This window comes from Leptinotarsa decemlineata, unplaced genomic scaffold, assembly GCF_025532065.1.
Source record: "Leptinotarsa decemlineata unplaced genomic scaffold, Ldec_3_MD MMD2_tig00026282_RagTag_RagTag, whole genome shotgun sequence".
In the NCBI taxonomy this organism is placed as follows: domain Eukaryota; kingdom Metazoa; phylum Arthropoda; class Insecta; order Coleoptera; family Chrysomelidae; genus Leptinotarsa; species Leptinotarsa decemlineata.
Genome location: NW_027412668.1, coordinates 2,294,713 through 2,307,684, shown reverse-complemented (window position 1 = coordinate 2,307,684; position 12,972 = coordinate 2,294,713). Strand labels below are relative to the sequence as shown.

General features: G+C 33.4%; 1 protein-coding gene across 1 annotated transcript; it reads left to right on the top strand.

The window, feature by feature from the left end:
* Positions 1-5,371: 5,371 nt before the first annotated feature.
* On the top strand, positions 5,372-12,313 carry Erk7 (Extracellularly regulated kinase 7). Its single transcript, XM_023174453.2, has 6 exons — positions 5,372-5,591; positions 7,931-8,330; positions 9,503-9,709; positions 9,840-9,980; positions 10,039-10,178; positions 11,442-12,313. The coding sequence occupies exons 2-6, from the start codon at positions 8,071-8,073 to the stop codon at positions 12,191-12,193; spliced, it is 1,500 nt and encodes a 499-aa protein (XP_023030221.2). The 5' UTR covers positions 5,372-5,591; positions 7,931-8,070; the 3' UTR covers positions 12,194-12,313.
* The last annotated feature ends 659 nt before the right edge of the window (positions 12,314-12,972 follow it).

Below are 12,972 nucleotides of genomic sequence, written 5' to 3'. Positions count from 1 at the left end.
AACAATTATTATTATTTATATTTCACAACAGAAATAAGTTAAAAAATCATCAACATGGATACGAAACCCGACTCAAAGCGAGTAACCTAGATATACCGAAAATGAACAAAGCTATTGGACAAAGATCAATTACATACATTGGACTCAAATTATTCAATCTTGCTCCAGATCATATAAAAACGGAATATGTGTTTACGTTTTTCAAAATTTCAGTGATCAATTGGCTCAAAAATGAAACTATAACATTATTATAAACAAATTCTACTGAATTAATGTCTCAATTTTCATATGTATTTTTCATCCCTACCTAGCATTTTGAATACTTTTAATTTAAGACGAGTTTGTATTGTATAATGTAACATTCATATTTTTATACGTTTACACATTTAAATTTTTAGGTTTCATATGTTTTACATTATGTACACGTTTAGAGATTTTATACTTTTAGATTTTATATTCAATGTGTCTTTTTTGTAGTATACTAAGAATATTATTCACTACTTTTTAGGAGAAGATAATATCGACATTATTAATACTATTTACAAATATAAGCACTAAAATTTTTTGCCTGAGTAACTCAAAATGCATTATATCTTGACCATCTTCAAAGGAAATAATTTCGATAGATAGATAGATATATTTATTTGACAACTTTACACTTGAATGTTTGTTGCAAGTCAGTTAAAATATACATAGAAAAAAAAACTAGTCACAAGTTAAAAATATTGAATCATAAATTGTGAATAAAATGAAAGATAATTTTGAACATTACAATAATCAGTCCAACATTTTTGAAAGTGTCAAAAAACAAATATAATGTATAAACATGAGCTTCACATATCAGATGAAATAAAATCAAATCTAAATCGGCATAATTGAAGTACTTAAATAATCTTGAGTACTATATTGATGTTTCGCAGACAAGTTTTCCAAAAACTTAAGTGAATCATCAATACCTATGTTTCCTCTCATAAAAATTCAATAATAAGACTCGTTTTGACAAACATTTCCTTATATCTATATTAATCGCCAATTTTTTCTATTGTATGCTTTTATAAATACATAAAATTTAGTGATTAATAAACTACTACTACTACTACAGTTCCTCACCATTCTGTTAACGTATAGAGAATAGTATATAGAATAGTATAGAATATATATAGTATAGAGAATTTCAGGTATTTTCAGTTTTCTAAGAATGTTGAAAACAAAAACCACTTCCGAGGATTCACGGCGGTCTTTCAATGGTTGCATATTGAATTCTTGTAATTGGCTAGAATGTAAGAAATGGGTGTTTTTTTTTTGTAATGTTATCCAAACCGGCGTTGATGAGGTGAAAGACAAGTGCTTATTCTCGGAACTTCTAAGTTTTTATCAAATATTGACTGAAATAACAAATGTCCAAAAATTGTTTTGTCTGATTAAACATATCTGTTTGGTTAGAAGTGTAGGTATATTGATTGCCAATTTATTTTTTAGTATCATAAATTTGTTCATGGTATGTGGCGCCATCTGTGTAGTACTAGCGAATACATTGTAAACCTTATTGGAAGTTCCCGTAGGTTATATTCGATTTTAGGTTTCTACTTCTGCATGTTTATCAATAAAAATGTGAGAATCTTCCAAAGAAAGGAAGAAAGCAATTAATTTCAAAATAAGTTGTTCACAAAGATAGGGAAGTGGAATTAAACAATGCCAAAACCTTTCTTTTCCAAAAATTATTCTCTCCGAAAAATACACCCCTTTCAAGTTATATTCGAATCGGCTATCGTATAGAATACGTAACAGACAAGTCATATCTTGTGAATTATCAACCTCTACTGAAATGTTTACCTTCTTCGAATAATACTGAATACGTTCATGTAAATTTTGTATTGTTCAATATTTCAGAGAAATATGATGCATGATGTGTCATCTGTGATATGTTTTTGTAACAAATGTTCATCAAATTATAGAAGTCTGCACCGTCTCTCAAGTCTGGAAGGAAAAATTTCTAGTTTCTATTGCCCGATAGATGGCAGGTTGATAAATTAAATGATACATGAAATGGGGATCTGTTGAATAGAAACATTAGACTCGAAGAAATAATCACCTACCAGAATTAGTTATATTACCAAAATATGCTACTCAACATTCCTCTTAATAATAATTTTGCAGAATAAAGGCATTGCCAGTATAGAAACGAGTTGAAATCTGTTCCGCTACTACCCACGAGATGGCAGCTTGAAGGAAACAATTATTCCTTAGTGAAATAAGGAATACATTTTTTTCTGAAATAAATTAGTATTAGTTTTAAAATTGAATTGCAAATATATTTCAAGTTAACGAATTCATCCATTTCTCCCGTACAGTTTGATTTTTAGTTAACCCCAACCTTCAAAAGACAACTGTATAAATTTCACAGCTGTCTGACTATTAGTTAATAATAATAATAATAATATGCTTCATTATCATAAGACATAATCTTGTAGACAAAGCTTGGGTAGTAAATACTTGAAAAAAATGCAATACATACCAAATGAAATTAAAATAAAAATGGTGCATGGGTACAAACTATGTCAAAATGGAGGATATAAAAGATATGTATATATAAAAGAGTAAAAGTCAAGTTTATAAAAGAGTAGACATAAAAAGTAACAACTTAGGAGCTCCTTAATAAATTACAATAGAAAATATGAGTAAGTCAGTTAGAAGCTATCGTTAAAATATTCATCCAAAGTAGGTATAATAGGGTCTATCAAATAGAAATTGTATGACTAACTTCCTGAATTGGAAGTCATTTATATTGGCAGATTTTATGACCATAGGCAAATGAATATACATTTTTCCACCGTTGTGAAATATGGAGTCTGGTGATGTTTTTAGTTGGTACAGTTTCAGAGTGTATCTGCTGTTTTGGGTGTTATAATGGGAAGAGGTTGCAGCAAAATTCAATTTATATGCTTATTTATTACACACACAGATTCTAGTATAAATAAGACAGTTACCGTTAGAATATTATGTTTTTTGAAGAAGGTTACACAGGAGTCTCTTGGTTTAATGTTTTCTATATATCTTATTGCCCTTTTCTGTAAAATTAGTAGACTTTTGAATAAAGTTGGACTGCATGCTCCCCAAAACGGTATTCCGTAGCGTAAGAGAGAATCTATGAGTGCATAGTACGCTATTTTTGCAGTACTGAACCCCAATGGGGAATGTTCCTCTTGACGAAAATCAAGTAGTTTTCATAAAAGAGTTCTGAAACAACGCATTTCAAACGTATCATTTCAATCTTTTTCTTTAAAAAATTATTTAAATACTTGAAAAAGAGGAATGAAATAATGCATTCAACATTTAAGGGATTCGTTTCTATTTCACCATTTGGCAACATCGGTTATAGCTAATAAAGGACAATGAATCTGTTACCTGTATGAGACAAACAAAGATGACATATTTCAGAGGCGTGCTGTTCTGTTTACTTATGTTCCGAGACATTCTGTGACATATGACATTTTGTGCAGCTAACCTATCTTCCTCTATATAAATAAATAACAAAACAACTGTTGTTTATGTGGCTTGTGGACGTGGTACTGAACTATAATTTATATTTTGCCTTAATTGTTCATTTATGAAGATAATTTTCCTCTTTTAAATTAGAATATCTAGGTACGTATAAATTATTTCAACTTGATATAAGCGCTGTTGCCAATATGTGAATTAGAAACAAATCCCTTTAAAAATTAAAACCCAACATTTGAAACATCAATTTGAATACTTTTCGAAGTGAATTTGAAAAACTCATGAATTAAACTCAACTTTATTTTGTTCAAACTTGCATTTGCTGCAATAACCCAAATTGATGAACATTCCCCATTCTTTATAAATCACTCTAACCGCATAACAGCCAGAGGAGACTTTTCTAGTGAGTTGTTTAACATGTTCCACAAATTTTAAATTCTGGTCCTAGAAATTTAGTGTTATTTTTAGATTCCAGTGATCTGTCTCAAAAAAAGAGTTCGTTGATTCAGCATCTAAATGATATTAAATTTGTTTTAGTTAAGTTAAAAGATAAAATGTTTGAATCACACCAATCTTTGACTTTTTTCGAGTTGGCAGAGATTATTTTGTGCAACTCTCAAGTGTTTTTATTATTCCAAAGTATGGTAGTGTCTGTCATCTGCAAATAAGGTGAACTTCCCAGAAATGTTAAGCTTGGTGCGGTCAATCATATATAATAAGAAAAAAATGGGACCTAACACAGAGTCTTGTGGAACTCCAGAATTAATTTCCTTTTTTTTTTTGAAAGTTGACTTGTTTTGACCATTTGCGTCCGTCCCATTAAGTAGGAATCGAACTATTTGTGAGGTACTCCTCTGCATCCCTAACGTTGGAGCTTTCTCAGCATTATTTTATGATCAACACAGTCAAATGCCTTTGACATGTCACAAAATACTGCGGCAGTCTTTTCACCGACATTTATCTCAGTTTGTGGTTGAAGCAATTTTTGTTAGTTTGAAGAAAATGGATAAAAAGGAATTTAGTGTGTTGATAAAGCATTACTTTTTGACGAAAAAAAAAAACTGTTGAAGCCAAGACATGCAGTTGACGCTCCAAAGAGGCTGTTGCCGACGAAAACATCAAAAAGATCCACAAAATAATGTTGGATGACCGTAAAGTGAAGTTGATCAAGATAGCTGAGGCTCTTGAAACATGCATTTGAAGGATGAAATCGCGAAATAAAGGCCCTACTTGTAGAAATAGAAAGTGTTGTTTCATCTAGACAATCTATCGTGTTACAAATCAACGAAAACGATGGCAAAACTGACATTGGACTACGAATTGTTTTCGCATCCACCGTATTCTACAGATCTGGCTCCCAGCGACTTTTTCCTGTTCTTAGAGCTCACGAGAATGCTCGCTGGAAATAATTTTAGCTCTGATGAAGAGATAATCGTCGAAACTTAGGCTAAAGACAAATCGTACTGAAAAAATGGTACCGAAAAATTGTTTGACCGCTATATACGTTGTATAGCCCTCGAAAGCATCTGTACTGAATAACAAAACAATTTTTTTTGTGCAGAAGGTGCAATTTCACTTCAAGCCCTCCACTATTAATGAAAAAAATCCATTGTTGGATATAACAAGCTCGATATTTATTAATGAACGTTTCGATACTTTCAATGTCACTGGGTCGCCTCAAACCGCCCTTCATAAAAAATTGATAAACGCGTCCATTATCCCGTCCAACCCACAACCTGACCCGTTTGTTAGATGATGCGAAAATCGTTAGATGTCTCTCGTTATGTAGATGTTCAACTGATGATTGACGATATAGATATTGCCGTGCGCCCACAATAAAATATAATGATTGATTGTTGTCATGACGACAGTCGCATGTGAATGTGACCAATAAACAAACCACACTATATCATATTAATTCCAGCATTTAATGATTAAACATTCGGTGCCTTCTTTATGTTCAGTACCGGCCGGATTGGTAGTTTTGTTTGAGTTTGCAACTGTTTGCGAGTGATTCACGGTTGTTTACGAAGTTAGCGCGAGAAATGAGAAAATGTGCGTTTGAATTAAATGCAAAATCTATGAAATTTCAGGTAAGTTTTTTGGAGATGGGAAACAAGATGTTGGTGCGGAGTAACTTGAAGTTCAAAGTTCGTATCGGTCTTTACGAATGATTTTTATTGTACGTTCAACAGAAATGAGTGTTTTATTTATATATAAAGTAAAGTTTGCTCAGAGATATACCGGATTGTTTAGTTACATTAACAGTTTGTGTACTTATGAATTGTGCATAGTAGCAAAAACAAGGGGGGGATATATCTACATAAGAAAAGATGCAGATATTCGTTTTGAGGGCCCCCACGATTTTGAAAAAAATGTTGAGTGTACTTACGTATTTTGATGCGTAGATTGAGAATCCAAAAGAAAAAAGCAGCGCTCTCCCTTACTTACAAAGTTGAGGCCCTTCAAAGTTCAGAAAATGGCAACTTTTCAGCCTTCTTTTTCACAAGATAAACTATTTTAAAACACAAGCATTTATTCACTAGGTCACCTTTACACCTTATTTCTCCTCAATTCACACTTTTCAATTCAACCATCAACATTTTTCTTATAAAAAACCTAATTTAAAAACGAATGCTTGCATCAGTCGTACCAACTATACCATTAACCTTAAAAACGTAAAATACAGAGATACATAACCAAAAAACAGCTCCGTACATTTTTTAACATTTTTATTGGAACAATGTTGATTGCCGAAGTGAAAAGTGTCAAGGAAGGAGAACTGAGGTGCAAAAGTAACCTAGTGTTATTTAGTTTTGAAAACTATATTTATTTTTCATTTTTTAGTTTCACATGCTACAAAAGCGTGTTTTTTTAGTCTTTTTTAAACTATATTTATTTTATCTAAACTTTGGGATCAATCAGCAGTAGGTATATTGTTTAGAAAAATGACCATTGATATTTTCTGATTCGGGAAAGGGAGCCTGAAAATCAGCTACCAAACCCAAGGCAGCAGGCGCGCAAAAAAGGGTTACAAAAAAGGGAACAGACGCGCGTGTTAATAAAAAAATACTTTTTTCAAATGAAGAAATACATGTAAAGTGAGTTCGAATTATATCAAAGAGATCACGTACAGCGCCATCTGTCCGCGAACAGATCAAGCAATGAGAGTTACAAGTAAATAAACATACATACATACAGGTGAAGTTAAGAAAAGCGTGTTAATAAATTAATTTAATAAATAATTAAAAATACAATGATATGGAGGAAGTCTCTAAATCGCAGCAAAATTGAAGAATTTAACTATTTCAGTAACTGCTTTTGGTATGTTCTGGATACATTTTTGTGTTTTTAAACGCCAGGCACTCTTTGAAAATTGTCGATTATGCACAAAAAATTATTGATTCTAATGAATTCATTTTATTTCGGTTTAACAAATTTGTCATTTAGATATAGTGAAATGAATTTGTAATGTCAAGCGAATTCAAATCAATGAATGTTGCTTGAAACACATATTAGTTTGAATTTCAGATTATTTAAGACGTTTTCTGGCGCTCATGTCTGTGATTCAAATTCATTCTTCTTCTTCTCGTTTTTTATGGTCTTTGTTCCCTTCGGCGCAATAGACCAGATTCAAAAACATTCGTTCTGATTATTTCAAAACTAGCGTGAAATTTATTTATGAACGGAATTTGACATTAAGTTACGTCAGTTTCTGCTTTATTTTGATATAGTGCTGCGTATGGGTGCGACAGCTGGTTAACGGAAAAACAGAACAGAAAGTATTGAAAACTTTTCATAAAATACGTTGTATAAGGATGTACAAAATAAGGCTGAAAACATTACTTGCACAAATCCGATTATAATTGAGATAGAGGAAATTGAAATGACATTTTGGCGCGTCCACGTGCCTAATCAACTCATACTTCATGATTTACTTTGTTTATTACCTAAATATAAAGTACCTATTGTAATATTAGGTAACAACTCAAATAACTAATTTTATGTTTAATATTTTTGAAAAACCATTAATAATATTCAAAAGAAGAATCTACACCTACTCAAATGAACACCTCACCTATTTCAATCATTTTTAAGGTACGATTAATATTTCTTCTTAAATAAGGGGTTGTTATGTTGATTTGTTGATTATCAATAAGTAATAATGTCGAAGACTGCATAACGTTGTGATTTAAAGATAAAGAAATAAAGACTAACTGATTATAATAACGTTTTCTTTATTTTTCCCTCAAAATATAATCCTTGTGAGGAAGTTTCGATTTCGGCCGAAACTGAGACCGTTGCCGAAATTTGGTTTCGGTTTCGGAAGTAAAAACCAGTTTCGGTCGGACACTATTCGCTATATTTTGGAAAACACTAGTGGGAAGAAGTGATAATGTTAATTATTGTTATTCTATTTTTTTATTTTCAGGGTCACCCTGTGATAACAGTACGATCCGTCACTCAGTTTGTAGTAAACGCCAAAATGACAGCTTTACATTTATAAGTTAGTTTTTTTACAAGTATTTTACACAGTAAATCGCAATAGAAAGTGTACGGATATATTCTACAATGGCCCAATCAAAGGACAAAATGTCAGAAATTGACGAACATATCATGAAGAGGTTCGATATCCAGAAAAGATTGGGAAAGGGTGCTTACGGGATTGTCTGGAAGGCCATCGACAGAAAAACCAAAGAAGTCGTGGCAGTTAAGAAGATATTCGATGCTTTTCGAAATCAGACTGACGCTCAAAGAACTTTCAGGGAAATAATGTTCTTGCAATCGTTCAAAAATCACCCTAATATCGTTAAATTGCACAGTATTCACAGGTGAGATTGATATACGAGCATTTATTAAGTAGTGGGCTACATTTTTGCCTAGAATACAAGATTTAATGGTAGCAAACTAGAATAAACCTTTACACTTTCGGAAAACATTTTTTGTATCAAGATGGAGAAGTAGAAAGTCAAAATTTCTCTCTCTTAAAAATATATCCTTTCAATTCAAACAAGATTCCTATGGCTGGGATTTAATCAAATAAGCGAACGTACTTCCATCGATGCCGTGGGTATATTCAACCCATTTCGTTAAAAAAAGTCGTAATTTTATGAACGAATTGACTGTTTTTCCTTATAATGTTATCCGTATTTGCTACTGAAGAGCCGGTAAGGCAAGTGTCTCACGGCGAAACATCAGATGTCTAGCAGTGAGGATGACAGTGTTCCATGTAAGTGAAACTTCACTTCTTTCATTAATTATATTGTGTAGGAATTCTGTGAATGATATCTAATTCGATTCCAATACGAATGTTTGGAATACAAACGGAATAGAGAAATGTGTTTTACGTTTTACGACTAATAGTCTATATACAAAGGTATATATGAAGAGATGAAGACGAGAAAATACTGTTGATCACGTCCATTTTCTTATGTAGCGTATCCTTTTAATCAGCTCAGTTGTTATCTAACTTCAATCATCAATTATTTAAATCAAATAAATAAAAAACATCCTAGAAATTAGCCCAAATAAATTTCCACATGAACGCGCAACGGGAACAGTTCTCAACAGTTCAGCCTCTAGAGCAAGAACAATTCGAGACGGTTCAAGACAGTTTAGGATCATTTCGCAGTAGAAACCAGAACAAAGGATTCATCGATCCGATATTATCCTCAATAAACCAGAACGCTCTATATCAACTGCACATGATCCTGACGTCCTAGAACCTGAATTTCGTAGAACCAGAACGAACCTATAGGCGTTATAATAGTCTAGGAGGCTACAGTTGGAAAGTGTCTACAATCAAACAAACCTTTATAGCTTAGAATTGTTTTTTTTTTTTTCATTTTTGTATATCATTAGGGCAGCTGTGATCCCATTTTTTATTTCTTTCACTACGATTTTTTAATGTCCTAATCAAACGATAAAATAAGTTTGAATCTACTTTTGAGAACATCGAAACCGAACAAACCGTTGAAAATCGTTGAATATAGTAATTTTTCAGAGCTGCCAACAACAGAGACATCTATTTAGGTTTCGAGTATATGGAAACGGATCTGCACAACGTCATAAAGAGAGGGAACATACTTAAAGACATACACAAACGATACATTATGTACCAGCTGCTGAAAGCAATGAAATACATCCACTCTGGGAATGTCATCCACAGAGATATGAAACCAAGTAATGTATTATTGGACAGTCTGTGTAGGTACGCTGATTTCGTTATCAAGTTTGGTATCAATTTCAATATTTTCAGAGATTTACAAACATTACTATGAAAATTAAAAATGAGTTCATTTTTCTAAGCCTACTATAGTCATTAAAATTAATAATTTCAGATGTAAAATTGCCGATTTTGGATTGGCTAGGTCTTTATCACAAAACCTAGATGGTACCATTGGCGAATGTGATCCAACTTTAACAGACTATGTAGCAACAAGATGGTACCGAGCTCCAGAAATACTTATAGCGAATAGAAGGTACCAAAATTGTTATTTCTTTTATATATAGTCAAAACATATATTTGCCAATTTGCAGGTACACCAAAGGTATAGATTTATGGAGTTTGGGCTGCATACTAGCGGAAATGACGGTTGGTAAACCTATTTTTCCTGGATCTTCAACTGTCAACCAGGTAGAGAAAATTATGGCTACCATTCCAACGCCAACACCAGATGGTAACTTCCATTGATAGTCATGTAATCATTTATATGTCGGACCGGGAACTAACAAATAGAGAACCATTTTCATAATTTCAGCCTGGGTCAATGTCTTACTATCAGCCATTTCCTGCCCTTCCCCTATGGTAACGCACACCAAAATCATAATTTGCTTATTTCATTTCCAACATATCATTTATTGCCAAAAAGTCTGATTATTCAATCCCATTTTCATATTTTGAAATCAGTAGTGTCAGCTGTCATTTCTAGATGATGTTTGTATTGTCTATTTTAAATTTTTATGTACCGTTTGCAGTTCGTTTTCATTGTATTTAGTTCATCATTGTTCCACGTCGTTGGAGATTTTATTGCAGCAAATGTATTTGTCTGAATTGACTGTTCTGTGCATTCGTCATTACCCTCAGTTGTCATATATAACTGATGTTTATGTTGTAGATTTCTGAGTTTTATTTTGCTGTATATATTGTTCTCATTTTTCATTTAGTACAATCATTATGACAACTGGCACTAATAACAAATAGACAACTCAAAAAAAATAGATGCATGTGATCCATTTGAAATCCTTATCCAATATGATTGGCCTCAGAAATCCTATACAGCAAAAAACTCCTTTGATTGATTTTGAAGTGCCCGGCTCTTGACCCTGGCTTCCTAAGTTCAAATAAAATTTCTACCAGATATTTTCCCACAAAAAACATCCAATTTCTGATTCAAAATCAGAATTTATTAAAACTACAAGTTTAAAATCGGAATTTGCAATGGAATGTCCTAATCGAATTCGGAGTTTCGCGATGTTCCGAATTTGAAATTGGAATATTATGAAATTACGAATTCAAAGTCAAAATTCAACAAAATATTGAGTTTAATATCGTAAGGTTTCAATAAACTTTTTAAATTTAATAATCTCTATGTTGTATCATGTATTTTGTGTTCTATGTTTTTTGACAGTAGATCATCTTCTGAGAGTCCATTCCGTCCGACAATTTTGATATGTAAAGTTGTGTCCTGATTGAATCATTAAACATCATGAAAACTAGTGTGTCTTATTGACCAAGGATCCCCAGAGAATATAACAAGTAGAAATAAAAAAATATATTGAAATCTGAATTAAATCTCAAAATATCGTTGAATTCTGACTTACACGATATTTCATTATTTTGACTTCAAACTCAGAACTTGGAGAAATACCTTTGACAGAAAATGCTCCCTCTATATTGGCTCAATTAAAATATATCGTTTTTATCCCAACTTACTTTTCAGATGTAAATCAAATCTGCATATCAGGAGTGGGGTCGTCGATGATTCGAAACGCATCGGCCGTCCAAAAAATCCCCCTCCAATCGGTGTTGGGCCCCAGCGCGCCTGCAGACGCCGTGAGTCTGATCACCCAACTGCTCGTTTTCAACCCCCTTAAAAGACTGAGAGCTGAGGAGGCCTTGGAGCACGAGTACGTGGCGAGGTTTCACGATCCGGAACAAGAAATCGTGATGCAAACCAACGTTATTATTCCTTTGAACGACGATATCCGGCTGTCTGTAGATGACTACCGCAACAAACTGTACGAATTGATGTCTGCTCACCATCACAGACCGTTCATCAATCCTGTGTCTGTAAAACAAAAGCCGATCATGCCACAAGTCTACTCCAAAGTTACCAAGAACGCGGAAAAATATATAAAGTCGCACGTCAACCTCAAAGACCGGTCTTACGTGTCGCAGTCAGAACCTAAAATGAGCAGTCAGAAGACACACTGGCTGCACACCGCGCATATCAGGTCCGATTCCAAGGTCATCGTGGCACAGACTCTTCAACCTCCTGCGAAGCACAGGGTGGAGTCTGTTAAGGCCGCGGGGGATCACAGAGTCCAGATGAAGTCGACTAGCGAAGTGCCCAAGAGAAGATTCGCTCCGGCTAAAAATCACCTGTGCAATTCTTTCAACAGCTACAATAAAAATCACGGAATCATCACGCAGAGCGCCCTGATGGAGCTTCGAGCGGCTGGGTTTCGATAAATCTCGTACTTTTGTATTTAAACACAGTATTATTTTATCACTTTTGTATATAATATACTGAATTTTATATGCATTTTGCACCTTTCATGAATTTTACTAATAAAAGGAGAGGAAAGTGGTTTTGTTTGTTTCACTCAAATCGCTTTGATTGAGAACAATTTTGTGAAATACAACTGTTTCATCTCAAATTATGTAAATATTGGGAGATGTCCTAAAAAACAATTTCAACATACATTGGTTGAAATCTCTTGAAATATTGTATGAATTACAGAAACTTAAGTTGTCTTTTTTGATGCTGACTCCAAGTTTTATACACGAATCAGTATCAACTTACCTAAAACGCAAACACCATTTGTTAATTGGAATTAACAAAGTCCAACAACAGACAGTAGTGTTTCGGTCTCTTCAGTGGTGCTAGACTGAACCACAAATGCATTACTAACTCAATTGTTCCTAAAGAACGAATCTGAAAAAACAGGCCATGACATCCCCTGTTGAAAAAACGCCATCTATGGGATCGACAGAGAACTCCATACTCGAATATCAAAGATAAACCAGGCTCACCAAGGCGGACAATTACAAAGATAAGCTTCCACATCGCCTGCGACGAGATTCGTCATTTGTCTTTCACTGCAAGAAAACTATTAACTTCCAAATGAAATACTAGTTGGAATTCTACTTCCTAGGGAGATAATTTACCTCTGAAAACTACCCTAGCCTTCGATTGTCTTACCTCGTATTATATTTCAAATAACGGATTTTTTGGCCAACAGTACTAT